Source organism: Lynx rufus, unplaced genomic scaffold, assembly GCF_022079265.1.
Source record: "Lynx rufus isolate CCGP_SWC_20201006 ecotype Redwood Valley unplaced genomic scaffold, mLynRuf1.p SCAF_12, whole genome shotgun sequence".
NCBI classification, from domain to species: Eukaryota; Metazoa; Chordata; class Mammalia; order Carnivora; family Felidae; genus Lynx; species Lynx rufus.
Window position 1 is genome coordinate 31,998,915 of NW_025814826.1, and position 16,066 is coordinate 32,014,980.

A 16,066-nucleotide genomic window follows, 5' to 3' on the forward strand; every position below is an offset into this window, starting at 1 on the left:
ACTTGTGGGGCACCTGGTTGGCTCAGTTAAGCACCTGCTTCTTGGTTTCAGATCAGGTCATGATCTCACAATTAGTGAGATGGAGCCCCTCATTGGGATTCTCTCTCTCCACCCCTCCCCTGCTCATACACTCTCAAAATAAATATACTTAAAAAAAAGGACTACTTGCTAATGGATTGCAAATTCAAAGACTGTTCATCAATAATTTTGAACAAAAGAGTGAGGCAAATTCTGAGGGAAAACTGTTTTCAACCTAGCATTCTAGACCTAGCCAAACTATCAATGAAGGAACAGACATTTTCTTGTGAGATTCCAAAACTTTCCCTCTCAAGTGCCTTTTCAGAGAAAACCCCTGGAAGATGGGCTCAGCAAAATAAGGGACGGCCACAAAAAAAAATCAAGGACACAGATGACTGAACATAAGAGGAGCAAAGAGAAGCCCCAGGAGGACTACTATGAACACATTTAGTAACCAATTCAGACTGGAAGAGATGGAAAAGGGCCCCAAAAGATGTATCTATAGGAGGAAAAGAAAGCAGTTAATAAAGAGGTTTTATAATCTTGGGGACGATGTGTTAATTTCAGGAAGAACAAAAATTACACAGGTAAGAAGATATAACATACTAGTTGGTTAATCAGTGAATAAAAGTCCTTGAACACTGAATATAAACTTAATAAAAAGATTATATTAAGTAAACTAGTAATTACTATAAGAGGATGAAAGGAGGATGTAAAGGTAGCTCAAGGGGGAGTTAGAAGTACAAAATCCCCATCTTCCATAACAGCAAGTTTAATGAATAAAGTCAAATATATAGCAGAATATAGCCTTTAAATATAGCCTTTAAATATCCTTTAATATACCTTTAAAATGATGAAGGTAAATACTAGAAGAAACTGCTAGAAGGTTTACGAACTATTGGCAGATAACTCACTTGTCAAACCTCTTTTTTTCAATGTCTAAAGAAATTTCAGCCACAAATTATCTAATTAATTGCATTTAGGGAAAAAAAAGCTTTTTGGAAAATTATTCTAAAAGACTTTTAGAAAAGTTGAGAAAACTGTAGACAAAAAAAAAAACAAGAACATATATTCAGCCACAACTGCAAGTGTCAACATTTACAACTCAACACAAATCTCAAACATAAACTATAAACTTTAACAATGTTCAGTTATACTTAAAATTTTATGAATCTTAAATAAATTTAATTGCAAAATTAACCACAGAATACAGTATATTTTTACTGCACATGACCAACAGTAAATAATTACAATACTCAAATCTTAGTATAATGAAGTGCACAATAATCCCCTACCTTAAACTTTATAAATGTACTTTTCCTTTTATCAAATACAAGGTTCACATGAGACTAACAAAAATTAATAGTCTATTCAAGTGTCAAAGGACAAGGCTAAGCAGTCAATTGACCTTATTTAAAATGTTTATGAACCAGAACAATTTTCTTTGAGTTTCCTAAGACAAAGACTAGTAAGGAATATTTAAAGACTGAATAGAATCCAGTGGCAACAAAATTAAGGAGTTTGGGGAAAAAAACACCAATTAATAATACAGTTTACCTGCCAGATTGTAGGTCTCCTGTGCACAACAAGATCAGTAGGAACAACTTTCAAACATTAATACTGAATTTAGTACAGTTTTTTTAAATGTTTGGTTGTTTTTGAGAGAGTGCATGAGGGAGACACAGAATCTGTAGCAGGCTCTAGGCTCTGAGCTGTCAGCACAGAGCCCGCTGCGGGGCTCGAACCCACAAACCGTGAGATCACGACCTGAGCCGAGGTCGGACACTTAACCAACTGAGTCACCCAGGAGCCCCTGATTTAGTACAATTTTATACTCTAATTATAGAATTTAAATTAGATGCCTGATAATGTTTTGAAACTTTTTTTTTTTTAAACATTGGGACTTTAAAAGATTCCAAACAAATACTGTAGTGTCTTGGAAAACATTAACTGCAGAAATGCCCACAAGTAGAAAGGATACCTGATGGTATGGGAATTGAAATGATATGGCAATGTGAAGAGTTAAAAGGAATGATACCGTAAAATATGAAAAGGATGAGATCATCTTTAACACCTGAAGTAAAAATAAAGGGTGAGCTCATTGCTTTATGTATAACTAGGAATTGCTACCTTCAAAATATCTTTTGAATGCTTATTTTTAGACTGCCCATGTTTAACAAATACTCTGCTAGGTGCTACGTGTACACTGATGAATAAAACAAGGTTCTCTGCAAAGAAAAAAAACCTTGGTCTAGGAAGGACCCATTAATTCTTACAAATTTAATTAAATATGGCTTTGGGAACTAAAGAAAATTTTTTCCAAAAAGTTAACTTTGTAGTTAAGAATGCTTATGTACACAGTCAGAATTTCAGAGGCTCATATATACTTAGAAACTCTAAACTGCTATTTCAGTCGATGATACTTTGTCTTATCAACTACCTGTATATCTTTCCCAAAGTGCACTCTCACAAGCAAAGTTTGTTAAAACAATGCAACATTTCATATATTCTCGCATACCTAGTCTTAGTAAAATATACAACAAACTGCAATTTTTTAATCTGGATATCAAAGACAACGTAAGCCAATCATATTATACATCTGAAATAAACGTCCTAAATTTTATAACATCATCAGTGTGTCAGCAAATACAGGGGCGATGGAACCGTGACTGAATACGCGAGGCTGTTGCAGTTAATCTTCATCATCTCTTTGAAACGGTACTACTTGAATTTCTTTGGCTATCCTTTCTGCTAATGTTTTACTATTTGCAGCAATTATTCTTCGTGACATCAAGTCAAATGGCTCACCTAAAATCAAACCAAATATGGAAAATGGTTATATCTCCTACAAGAATTCCTGTAAAACTAGTACAGCAATATGTACTATGGTCAATCATAGTATTTTAATACTTTCAGTTTCCTTTACTCTGTCACAGAACCATAATGTTTAAGCTCTGGCAATGCATAAATGAGTTTTAAGAGTATTTTAATAAGTACCAGGTTTTTTTTGAGGGGGTTGTGGTGTCTGTCATACCAGTTTGAAAAATCTTTATAGTTTTTAGTCTTTATTTAAATTCCAGTTAACATCAGTGTAATATTAGTTTCATCTATTCCTTCTTTTGTGTGTTCTTTTTCAATTCTTTTTATTTCTCTTACTACCTCTTTAATGTTTGGGAACCTATGTGAAATTTGCCTCCAAAGCATTTCATACCACTCTTCTTCCATTCCCTTCTTCGTTGCCTTTCTCCCAGATCACTGGTGAATACTTCTGGGCCTGGTTCACTGTTCACTGTAAAAAACTTCATCAGTTCAAAGCAAGCAGTCAGCCTCTCTAGGCCCAAGGCACAAAGTGATGGTGGAGACAGTTCACTGTCAACTACCACCATGATCACCATTCAAAGAGCTCTTGGTACAATCCTCAGATTCAGTGACCTTCTCTACTTTTCTGATAGCTTCTCAAGAGTTCCTGGTACCTTTAAAAAGGCTTAGCCATCTATCATTATTAGTCCCACATTACAATTGGCTTTTTATCCTCCTTGCCTGTCAAAATTTGATAGCCTGATTTCGCAGAAAATCACATGGCTTGTTTTTGTTTTGCCTTCAACAGGTGAAGTGTAGTATATGTTAAACATTAAAAGAAAAAAGCTGTAACTAAAAGAAAGTCCAACAGAGAGAAAAATGCTTCAGTGTCCTATCATTTTACCTGTCACGTCCATTAGCACTCCACCAGCTTCGGTAACAATGATGCCAGCTCCTGCCATATCCCAGCAGTGAATTCCCATTTCATAATATGCATCTGCAACGCCAGTTGCCACAAGGCACATATTAATAGCTGCTGTTCCAACACCTCGGATCCTACCAAATAACATTTAAAAATAAGATTGAAAAAAAAAACTTTCAAACAGGTTCCTCCTTTAGTTTAAGGGTTGATTGAGAGAATTTGAGTGAATATGGAGAATGTTAAAAAAAAATTATTTCATGATTTGTTTCATCATTTGTTACGGTGATCAGTGATTATGATGAGCTCAGATGATTAGCATTTTTTAGCAATAAAGTATTAAGGTATGCACACTGCCTTTTTAGACATAATGCTGTTGTACACTTAATATACCATGGTAAAATAAACACATAATTTATATGCACCGGAAAAAAACAAGAAATTCATCTGACTGGCCTTTTTGCTGTGGTCTAGGACCAAACCTGCAATATCTCTGAGATATGCCTGCATTTATAATGGGAAACCTTCTTTATAATGGTCTACCACTATCAAGTGATATAATTTATTATCACCAATGGGACAAAAAGGTATCAAGTACCTCTTCCTATGATGCACTGAGAGACAACATTGCTTATCTGGCATTCCTGACAAAAATGTAACTCTAATCTTTTGTTTTCTCAAAAAAAATTTTTTTTAATGTTTATTTATTCTTGAGCGAGAGAGAGAGAGAGAGAGAGCACACAAGTGGGGAAGGAGCAGAGAGTGTCAGCACAAAGCCCAATGCAGGGCCTGAACCCACAAACTATGAGATCATGACCTGAGCCAAAGTCAGACGATCAACTGAGCCACCCAGATGTCCCTATGTAACTTTCATCTTGAGAAAGCCAGACAAACCCAAATCAAGGGACATACTACAAAATAACTGGCTTACATTTTTCAAAAATAGCAAGATCATAAAAGACAAAGACTAAGCAATAGTTCCAGATTAAAGACAATTGATGAGAAATGACAATTAAGTGCAATGTTTGATCCTAGATTGGATCTATTTTTCAAAATTTGCGTAAGGCCACTATATTAGGTAATATATCGCCATTAATTTCCTGATTTTTATAACTGTAGTTATGTTAGGGAGTATCCCCCTTATTAAAGGAACACACACTGAAATGTTTAAGAAAAAGGGTTCATCATGTCTGCAAGTAATTTTCAAATGGTTTTTCCTCAAATTCCTTTTGTAATTGTTTAAGTTTCTGAATATAAGGCAATGCTATCTGTTCACAGAAAAGGAACTAACAGGAGTTGGGGGAGAGCTGGAAGATGGCACACTAGGAGGATCCTGAGCTCAGCCTTCCCGACAGACACACCAAGCCAACAGCTACATTTGTGCAACGAACTGAACAAGGACCCAGAGTCTGGCAGAACAGAGCTTAATCATAGAGCAGACCAAAAGGGTAAAAGGGGCAGACATGCAGTTGGGAACCAAAGCCCTCCGGTGAGACTAACCACAAACAAACAGGAAGGTCACCACAAGCATGGAGAAGTGAGATGATCAGGCTCCGTGCCATGTACCCTAGGCATTGTGGAAACACACCGGGAAGACAAGTCCCTGTAACATTTGGCCCTGAAGATGAGTGGGGCTTAACTTCACAAGCTTTTAAAATCGGTGGGGTTTAACCCCAGGTACTTTTAAAATGAGCAGGCTTAGTTCTGGAAGAGCTGGAGGACAATAGGAAACAGTCTCTACCCTAAAACAACCCAAAATAAGTAACCCATAATAAATATCGCAGCCTAGACACAACATAGAAGCAGTAGCTTGAAAAGTGCCTGTGGTATATGTGGAAAGATAGATTTATTTACTATCACAAAACATGTGGTGCAATGACACATCTTCAGGAAACTTCTCCAAGAACAAAAGTGAAGGCAGGCACCACTTCCCTTCATCTCCCCCAGCTTAAATAGCCAGATACATGTGGGAACTTGTGCATTCTCCTTCTATTTTGCTAGAACCACCTGCCCCACCCCCACATTCACCTGCAGACCCACCCCATACAACTCCTCCCACAACTCGACAGGCATTCCCCAAATGCAGCTCCTGCCCCACCACATCCTGCAAGCAGCCTGGGCAGGGACCAAGTGACTCTCCCTTGGATAGAGGGGTAGATAACCCCACACACCAGCACACCCACAGTTCCAGCAGCCAAACCTTTTAGCTGACCACCCAGGAAGGGTGCCCTGCACCTGGTGAGCCTACAGCTACAGCAGACAAGACTGGGTATAGACATCTAGTATGGCTGCTCACCCCTTCCGAAGAAAGCCTCTCAGGGAGCCCCACAGGGAGAGTGTTCTGCCCTCTGGTGGGCCCACAGCTAGGGCAGAGTAGGTGCAGACACCTCCCACATACAAGCATGCAGTGACCAAACCCAGCACGGTGTGCCCACAGCACACATAATAGGTTATTGCGGCCAACTGGACTAAAGGCAAACGTGACTCAGCCACAACAGTAGGGTGTGCACAGCCCCCAGAGAAGATATCCCAGGAGTGCCTGGTTCTGGTGACCAAGGGGCATTGTGCTACATGGCACCACAAACTTCCTTTCGCAAGGCCACTTCTCTCAAGAGCAGGAAACAGACCTTCCTCATACACAGAAATAAACACAGAGAGTTAGTCCCGTCTCCTCATTTTGTCTATGTTCCAAATGAAAGGACAAGGAAAAAAAAAATCACAGCAAAAAGGCTAAATGAAATGGAGATAAACAATATGCCTGATAAAGAATACAAAGTAATGGCCATAAAGATACTCACTGGACTTGGGAGAAAAAAAAAGTAGAAGATCCCTGAGATCTTTAACAGAGAAAAAATATAAAAACGACCAATCAGAGATGAAGAACTCAATCCATGCTAGAGGGAATCAACGACAGAATGGAGGATGCACAAGAACAGACTGGTGATCTGGAAGACAGGGAAATGGAAAGCATTTCATTTCCCTCAACGATTTCATCAGGCATAATAACATAAGTTCTCTGAAGGAGAAGCAAGAAGGGGCAGAAAACTTATTTGAATAAATTACAGCTGAAAACTTCCATAACCTGAAAGAAACAGACATCCATATACAGGAGGCAGAGACCCTCCAACAAGATGAACCCAAGGAAGTCCACACCTCCCTACATCATTTTTGCCATGTTATTTAAAAAAAATTTTTTTAAAGTTTATTTTTGAGAGAGGGAGAGAGGGAGAATGAGTGAGGGAGGGGGAGAGAGGGAGACCCAGAATCTGAAACAGGCTCTAGGCTCTGAGCTGTCAGCACAGAGGCTGATGCGGGGCTCGAACTCACAAGCTGGGAGATCATGACCTGAGCCAAAGTTGGACATTCAACCAACTGAGTCAACTAGGTGCCCCTTGCCATGTTAATTATTAAAAGAATTTTAAAAGCAAGAGCAAAAAACAGTTGCATACAAGGGGAACTCCATAAGGCTACTGGCTGACTTTTTGGCAGAAACTTGCAGGCCAGAAGGTAGTGTCATGATACAGTCAAAGTGCTTACAGGAAAGTATCCAGAATATTCTACCCAGCAACAGAACTGTTTGGAACAGGAGAGATAAAGAGTTTCCTAGACAAACAGAAGTTAAAGGAGTTTATCACCACCAAACTTGACTTACACAAAATGTTGAAGGGAATCCTGACTGGAAAGAAAAGGCCATAATAAGAAAATTATGAAAGAAAAAATTTCACAGATAAATGCAAACATATAACAAAGGCAGGTAAATCACTTATAAAACCAGTATGGAGGTAAAAAAAAAAAAAAACATGAAAGTAGTAAAATATACAAAATGAGTCAAGGGATACACATAAATAAAATGACATAAAATATGACATTCGTGGGGTGCATGGGTGGCTCAGTCAGTTAAGTGTCTGACTTGATTTCAGCTCAGGCCATGACCTCACGGTTCGGGAGTTCGAGCCCCACACTGGGCTCTACACTGAGAGTGTAGGGCCTGCTTAAGATTCTCTCTCTCTCTCTGCCCCTCCCCTGCTCATGCTCTTGCTCTCTCTCTCTCTCTCTCTCTCTCAAAATGAATAAACTTTAAAAAAAATATTCATATATATATATATATGACATATATATATATATGACATATATATATATATGACATTCATAAAACAAGGGTGGGGAAGTAAATATTTAGTGCTTTTAGAATATGTTTAAACTTAAGCAATCATCAACTTTATATAAACTTCTACACCCGTAAGATTTTATATAGGAACCTAATGGCAACCACAAATCAAAAACCTATAATAAATAAGAAAACACAAAAAAAGAGGAAGGAATCCAAGCATAATACTAAAGGCCATCAAACCACAAGAGAGAGCAAGAAAGGAATAGAGAAGAACCAGAAAATAAGGCACAAAAAAACGGCAATAATTACATACCTATGGATAGTTACTTTTAATATAAAAGGACTAAATGTTACAATCAAAAGATACAGGGTAAATGAACAGATTTAAAAAAAAAAAAAAAAAAGACCTATCCATTTGCCGCCTGTAAGAGGCTCACTTTAGACCACTTAAAGAATGGAAAAAGGTTCCATGCAAACAGAAGTGGAAAAAAAGCCTGAGCAGCAATATTTATATCCCACAAAACAGACTTTAAAACAAAGACTGTAACAAAAGACAAAGAAGGGCATCATATAATGATAAAGGGAAAAATTTAAAAACAGGGTTAATAATTGTAAATATCTATGCACCCATCATTGGAACATCCAAATATATAAAGCAATTACTAACAGACCTAAATGGAGAAATTGACAGTAATACAATAATGGTAGGGGCCTTTAACACAACACTGACATCAATGTATATGCCATCCAGACAGAAAGTTAACGGGAAACAGTATCCTGAATGGCACATTGGACCAGTGGACCTAACATATATACGAAACATTTCATCTGAAAACAGAACACACGTTGTTTTCAAGTGCACATAGAACATTCTCCAGGACATATTAGACCATAAAACAAATGTCTATAAATTCAAGATTGAAATACTATCAAGCATCTTTTCTGGCTACAACAGTATGAAACTAGAAATCAATTACAAGAAAAAACCTGCAAAGAATACAAATACACAGAGACTAAACAATATGCTACTAAACAATCAATAGGTCAACCAAGAAATCAAAGAGGAAGTAAAAATACATGGAGATAAATGAGAAATACAACTGTACAAAATCTTTGGGATGCAGCAAAAATGAATTTTAAGAGGGAAATTTATAGCAATACAGGTCTAACTCAAGAAACAAAAATCTCAAACACCTTACAAACCCTTAAATTAAGAAATCTAGACAAAGAATATGGCCCAAAGCTAATAGAAGGAAATATTAAGACTAGAGCAGAAATAAAACAGAGACTAAAAATAACCATGGAAAAGTTCAATGACACCAAACTGGTTCTCCACAAAGGCAAAACCGATAAACCTTTAGCCAGATTCATCAACAAAAACAAAGGACTCAATCAGAAATGAAGGTGGATAAACAACTTATAGCACAGAAATACAACGGATTATAAGAATATTATGAAAAATCATATGCCAACAAACTGGGCAACCTAGATGAATAAATTCTTAGAAACCTATAAACTTCCATACCTAAATGAGGAAGAAATAGAAAATTTGAACACACCAGTAACTAGCAACGAAATTGAATCAGTAATCAAACTCCCAACAAACTAAAGTCTAGAACCAGATGCAGTCACAGGTGAATTGTACCAAATATTTAAAGAAGAGTCAATACTAAAAGAAAATACACACACACACACACACAAATACATATTCTTCTCAAAGTATTCTAAAGAACAGAAGGAGGAAAGCTCCCAAATTCATTCTGTGAGGCCAGCATTACTCTGATACCAAAACTAGACAAAGACATTATAAAAGAAGAACACTATAGGCGATTATCACTGATGAACATGCGAAAATCCTCAATATATTAGCAAACCACATTCAACAATACATTAAAATGATCATTCACCATGACCAAGTGGGATTCATTCCAAGGATGCAAAGATGGTTTAATATTTGCAAATCAATCAATGTGATACAGCACATCCACAAAATGAAAGATAAAAATCACATGATCATCCCAACAGATGCAGAAAAAGCACGTGACAATTTTCAACATCTGTTCATGTTAAAAATCTTCAGCGAAATCGGTTTACAGGGAACATACCTCAACATAATAAAGGCCATATATGAAAAGCCCACAGATAACATCATACTGTGGTGAAATACTGATGCCCTGCTTTTCTTCTTAAAAAATTTAATGTTTATTTTTGAGAGAGAAAGGAAGACAGAGCATGAGCAGAGGAGGGGCAGAGAGAGAGAGGGAGACATAGAATCTAAAGCAGGCTCCAGGATCCGAGCTGTCAACACAGAGCCCGACACAGGGCTTGAATCCACAAGCCGTGAGATCCTAACCTGAGCCAAATTTGGATGCTTAACTGACTAAGCCATCCAGGCACCCCTGAGAAAGCTTTTCTTCTGAGCACAGGAACAAGACCACTTTTCTTGAACATGCTACTAGGAGTCCTAGCTGCAGCATTCACATAAAAGGAACTCTCGTGCATTTGAATTGGCACAGCTACTGTGGAAAACAGTATGGGAGGTCCTCAAAAAAATTAAAATAGAAATAGCATACAACCCAGCAATTGCACTACTGGATGCACTACCTAAAGAAAATGAAAATGCTAATTCAAAAAGATGTATGTACCCTTATGTTTACTGCAGCATTATTTACAATAGCCAAGATACGGATGCAACCCAAGGGTCTTTCAACAGATGAATGGATAAAGAAGATGGGAAATAGAATAGACAGACATAATGGAATATTATTCAGCCATAAAAAAGAATGAGACTTGACATTTGTGATAATATGCATGGACCTAGAAGGTATTACACAAAGCAAAATAAGCTAGAGAAAGACAAATACCATATGATTTCAATATATGTGGAATCTAAAAAACAAAACAAAACAAATGAACAAAAATAGATTCTTAGATATAGAGAATAAAATAATGGTTGCCAGAGGGGAGGTGGGTGGAGGGATGGCTGAAATAGATAAAAGGGATTAAGAAAACAGGTTTACAGTTATGAAATAACTCACGGAAATGAAAAGTACAGCATAGGGAACAAAATCAATAATTTTGTATATTGTTTGGTGACAAATGGTGACTACACTTACCATGGTGAGCACTAAGATACAGAATTGATGAATCATTATGTTGTACACCTGAAGCTAATCTATTACCATACGTTTATACTTCAATTAAAAAAACAGAAAAATTTTAAAAAGAAACAGGAATTTATGACTTTATTTTGTATCTAAAATATGAAAAAAATAACATTGTACCTCAGTACATCCTTTGTACCAAAGCAATTTAAAAATGATTAAAATTTGATGTCAAAGGTTTTACTGCCTTTGTCTTACTATATATCAAGTTTAAGAAAGAACTAGTAACAAATGTTAAACGGATGTTTGCTTTCCAAATACGTAAAACCAAATTAACTTTAGTGGCTTTTGTTAGTTTATATGAAGAATGGCATATTTTCTCCCTTGTCCCATGGTACATGTGATGGTCCATAGCTCATGTCCTAGAAAGCAAATACCAAGATCCTTCATGAATAACCCATTGGTATTCTATTCAGATAGAATTGTAGGCTGGAGGAACAATAGCGATACATACTGGTAATGCTTCTGTCCATTTCTAATAAATATAATGGGCTCTCAGGCAAGGAGTCTTATAGTCAGAAAGAACATTATTTGCCAGACAAATATTACCAAAGAGTACTCAATTACCAAATAATTAAGGCTATGGTCTACATTGTACAAATGTGTTCTGAATCCTATCTTAGTCTGATGCTTCTATAGAATTGTGATACTGAAGATAGTTCTTCTTAGAGATTTGAGTTTGTGCCACTGCTTAAAACTATAATCTTGAAAAAGTTTCCTTTTCATGTTTTACTCTTCTTGTCATCAAAATGGGGATACCAACTTATTTTGAACCACTGTTTTAATAGTCATAATAAACTGATGTAAAGCACCTGGGAGAGTGCCGAGCATATAAAAGGACCTCATAGACTATATTTAAGATGAAATTATTCCCTAAACCATGATGCCAGAAAACACAGCAGTAAACAAACAGTGCATTTCACCTAAGTAAGTCTCCCAAAATTAAAGGAAACAGACCCATAATGATTTAACTTTGCCTCATAAATGTCATTTCCTAATTAGGAACCTATTAGACTGTTCCTACTTGTTTAAGGCATGCATTCAAATTATGACTCCCTTTAGTTTCGTGTGTGTGTGTGTGTGTGTGTGTAACCCTTCTGAATTCACATTGAAAAACTCAAGAATCAGCAAAATACAAAAGATCACAGAAAAAAAAAAATCAATAAATTAGCATTTCTCCTTGGTAATATTTTCCTGGCATATTTCTTTATAATTTTAAGAAAATCCAAAACTAAAAGGTCACACTGTTTACTTTTGACTTCAATGGAAACATAAAAGGTTAAAGTTGTAGAGTGCTTGCAGCTCCTTTATGAATAACATAACCATTTTATTTTCCCACAGTTAAAGTCCTTGCTTTAAAACAGCACATCGTAGCTGCAAGCTTTTTAAAAATCCTACTGCTCTTCCCTCAAGGACATCATTCTGGGAGGTTTTATAGCTTTTTTTTCTAAGTAGGCTCCATGCCCAACATGGGGCTTGAACTCGCAACCCCAAGATCAAGAATCACATGCTCTACAGACTGAGCCAGCCAGGCACCCCTAGGTCCTATACCTTCTTTTTTCTTTTTATTTTTTAACATTTATTTTTGAGACAGAAAGAGACAGAGCATGAATGGGGAAGGGTCAGAGAGCAAGGGAGACACAGAATCTGAAACAGGCTCCAGGCTCTGAGCTATCAGCACAGAGCCCGACGTGGGGCTCGAACTCATGGACTGTGAGATCATGACCTGAGCCGAAGTTGGACGCTTAACTGACTGAGCCACCCAGGCGCCCTGGTCCTATACCTTCTTGACAAACTCTTCTCTTCTATTTTATTACTATATAGATCACAGATTTACAGCCTAGAATTATACTTTGTACAATGGCCAAACTATACATGGAATGTCTTGACTCCTAAAAAGAAAAGTCTAATGTTGAAGAAAGAGAAATGGTCTGGAAGTCAGGGTTCTAGTCACATCTCCATCTACCTTATACCACATCTACCTTATCTCACATCTCTCTGAACCTTAGTCAACTCACCTACAAATAAGTCTGCATTTTCAGATGTTCTTTGGTCAGTTCTCAGAATGATATTTTCAGAAGGAAAAAGGTACAAACAATTGATAGTGAAATAAAATACAAAAATCTGTGGTTATTATTAAGTCTTTTTTTTCATGATAACAACTACAATAAAGGTCAGAGAAATGGTACTTAACATAGACATTAACTACATTAAATTTAGGAATCTCAAAACTCTAGCTTCTCTTTTAAGGACAAATGTATATAACTGTAAAATTTGCTTTGAATTTCTTCATTTACAAAACTTCCATTAAAGAAGTACTCCGGTTTGGGGAATAATAGTGGCATTCTGATTTCTATTTCTTAATGTTTATTATTTATTTTTGACAGAGAGAGCATGAGCAGGGGAGGGGCAGAGACGGAGGGTGGGGGGGGAGGGAACAGAGGATCCAAAATGGACTCCGCACTGACAGCAACGAGCCTGCTGCGAGGTTCAAACCCACAAACTGTGGGATCATGACCCGAGCTGAAGTCAGACACTCAACCAACTGAGCCACTCAGGTGCTCCTGGCATTCTGATTTTAAAACCCCATATTATCTTTCCACAAAAAGCAAAATAAAAATCAACAAGGACAAATAAAACCCACAGGATCAATTCCTTCAGCAGTTCTAGGATCCAGAAAACACAAATTTTCAAACTACCTGTAAGTAAAGGGAAAAACAAACAAACAAAAAAATCCTAACAGAGCATCGAAAGCTTGTAGATGCTAAGTTGGGGAGAGGAGGCAGAAAAGACTGTCGCAAGAAGGGAACAGAGGACCCAGAAGGAACACAGACAAAACTCCCTTAAACAGGAAGTGAGACAACAAATACAAATATGTTGAACACATATAAGGATTTGGTAATTCATAGCCCTACTATGGAAGGAGCTGGAAAATATGCAGACCCTAACGTGGCAGCCCCAGGGAAGCTAACTACCCTAAGAAAGAAAAAGTGAGACAACAAATAACAAAAATTCTGAAAACAGGTAAGAATTTGGTAATTCATAGTCCTGCAAGATTATGTATGTAAAGACTTCTCTTTACAGAGAAGGCACTAGAAAAAAAGTAGAACCTAACCGCACAGCTTCAAGGAAGCTGTACTTCTTGGGGAGAGTCCAATAAGACTGGTTATTCCATGTATATGTGCAATGTAAAAACAAAACAAAATATGGAGCATTTGGGTAGCTCAGTTGGTTAAGCATCTGGCTTCGGCTCAGGGCATGATCTTGCAGTTCTTGAGTTCAAACCCGGCATCAGGCTCTGTGCTGAAAGCTCAGAGCCTAGAGCCAGCTTCAGATTCTGTGTCTCCCTCTCTCTGCCCCTCCCCTGTGCTTGCGTGCGCGTGCTCTCTCTCCTTCTAAAATAAACATTAAAACAAAACAAAACAACAACCAAGCTTAGATACAGAAAACAGATTGGTGGGTACCAGGGGTTGAGAGTGAACAAGATGGATAAAGGGGGTCCAAAGGTATAAATTTCCAGTTATAAGATAATTCATGGGGATATAATATATTACATGGTAACTACAGTTAATAATTCTGTATCCCATATTCAATGTGCTTCAACAGAAAAATATGCAGCCAAGAATTCTTTATCCAGCAAGACTGTCATTCAAAATAGAAGGAGAGATAAAAAGTTTCCCAAACAAAAATTAAAGGAGTTTGTGACCACTAAACCAGCCCTGCAAGAAATTTTAAGGGGGACTCTCTGAAGGGAGAAAAGATGAAAATATATATATATAAATAAATACCAAAAGCAACAAAGATTATAAAGGACCAGAGACCACCACCAGAAACTCCAACTCTACAAGCATCATAATGGCAATAAATTCATATCTTTCAGTACTCACTCTAAACGTCAATGGACTCAATGCTCCAATCAAAAGACATAGGGTAACAGAATGGATAAGAAAACAAGATCCATCTATATGCTGTTTACAAGAGACTCACTTTAGACCTAAAGACACCTTCAGATTGAAAATAAGGGGATGGAGAACCAGCTATCATGCTAATTCTCAACACAAGAAAGTCAGAGTAGCCATACTTATATTAGACAATCTAGCCTTTAAAGACTGTATCAAGAGATGCAGAAGGGCATTATATCATAATCAAGGGGTCTATCCACCAAGAAGACCTAACAATTGTAAACATTTATGTGCCAAATGTGGGAGCACCCAAATATATAAATCAATCACAAACATAAAGAGACTCATCGATAGTAATACCATAATAGTAGGAGACTTCAACACCCCACTCACAACAATGGACAGATCATCTAATCAAAAAATCAACAAGGAAACAATGGCTTTGAATGACACACTGGACCAGATGCACTTAACAGATATATTCAGAACAGTTCATCATAAAGCAGCAGAATATACAGTCTTCTCCAGTGCACATGGAACGTTCTCCAAAATAGACCACATATAGGGACACAAATCAGCCCTAAGTAAGTACAAAAAGATTGAGATCATACCGTGCATATTTTTGGACCACAATGCTATGAAACTCAAAATCAACCACAAGAAAAAATTTGGAAAGATAACAAATACTTGGAGACTCAAGAACATCCTACTAAAGAATGAATGGGCCAACCAAGAAGTTAAAGAGGAAATTAAAAAGTATATGGAAGCCAATGAAAATGATAAACACCACAACCCAAAACCTCTGGGACGCAGCAAAGGGGATCATAAGAGGAAAGTATATAGCAATCTAGGCCTCCCTAAAGAAGGAAGAAAGATCACAGATATACAACGTAACCTTATGCCTTAAGGAGCTGGAAAAAGAACAGCAAATAAAACCCAAAAACAGCAGAAGACAGGAAATAATAAAGATTAGAGCAGAAATTAATGCTATCAAAACAAACAAACAAAAAAACACCAAAAACCAGATCAATGAAACCAAAAGCTGGTTCTCTGAAAGAATTAACAAAATTGATAAACCACTAGCCAGTTTGATCAAGAAGAAAAAGGAAAGGACCCAAATAAATAAAATCAAGAATGAAAGAGGAGAGAGCAC

At 37.1% G+C, this 16,066-nt stretch overlaps 1 protein-coding gene across 9 annotated transcripts in view; it reads right to left on the reverse strand.

Moving 5' to 3' along the window:
- Positions 1 to 1,761: 1,761 nt before the first annotated feature.
- The window catches only part of IMPA1 (inositol monophosphatase 1), a 34,887-nt gene continuing 20,582 nt past the window's right edge, over positions 1,762 to 16,066 (reverse strand). For all 9 annotated transcript variants that reach the window (XM_047074076.1, XM_047074078.1, XM_047074079.1 and 6 more), the window contains 2 exons: positions 3,722 to 3,873; positions 1,762 to 2,826 (listed from right to left, as the gene is read on the reverse strand). In XM_047074076.1, coding sequence (XP_046930032.1) covers positions 2,711 to 2,826; positions 3,722 to 3,873 — 268 coding nt within the window. In that variant the 3' untranslated portion in view covers positions 1,762 to 2,710. The remainder of the gene's footprint in view (positions 2,827 to 3,721; positions 3,874 to 16,066) is intronic.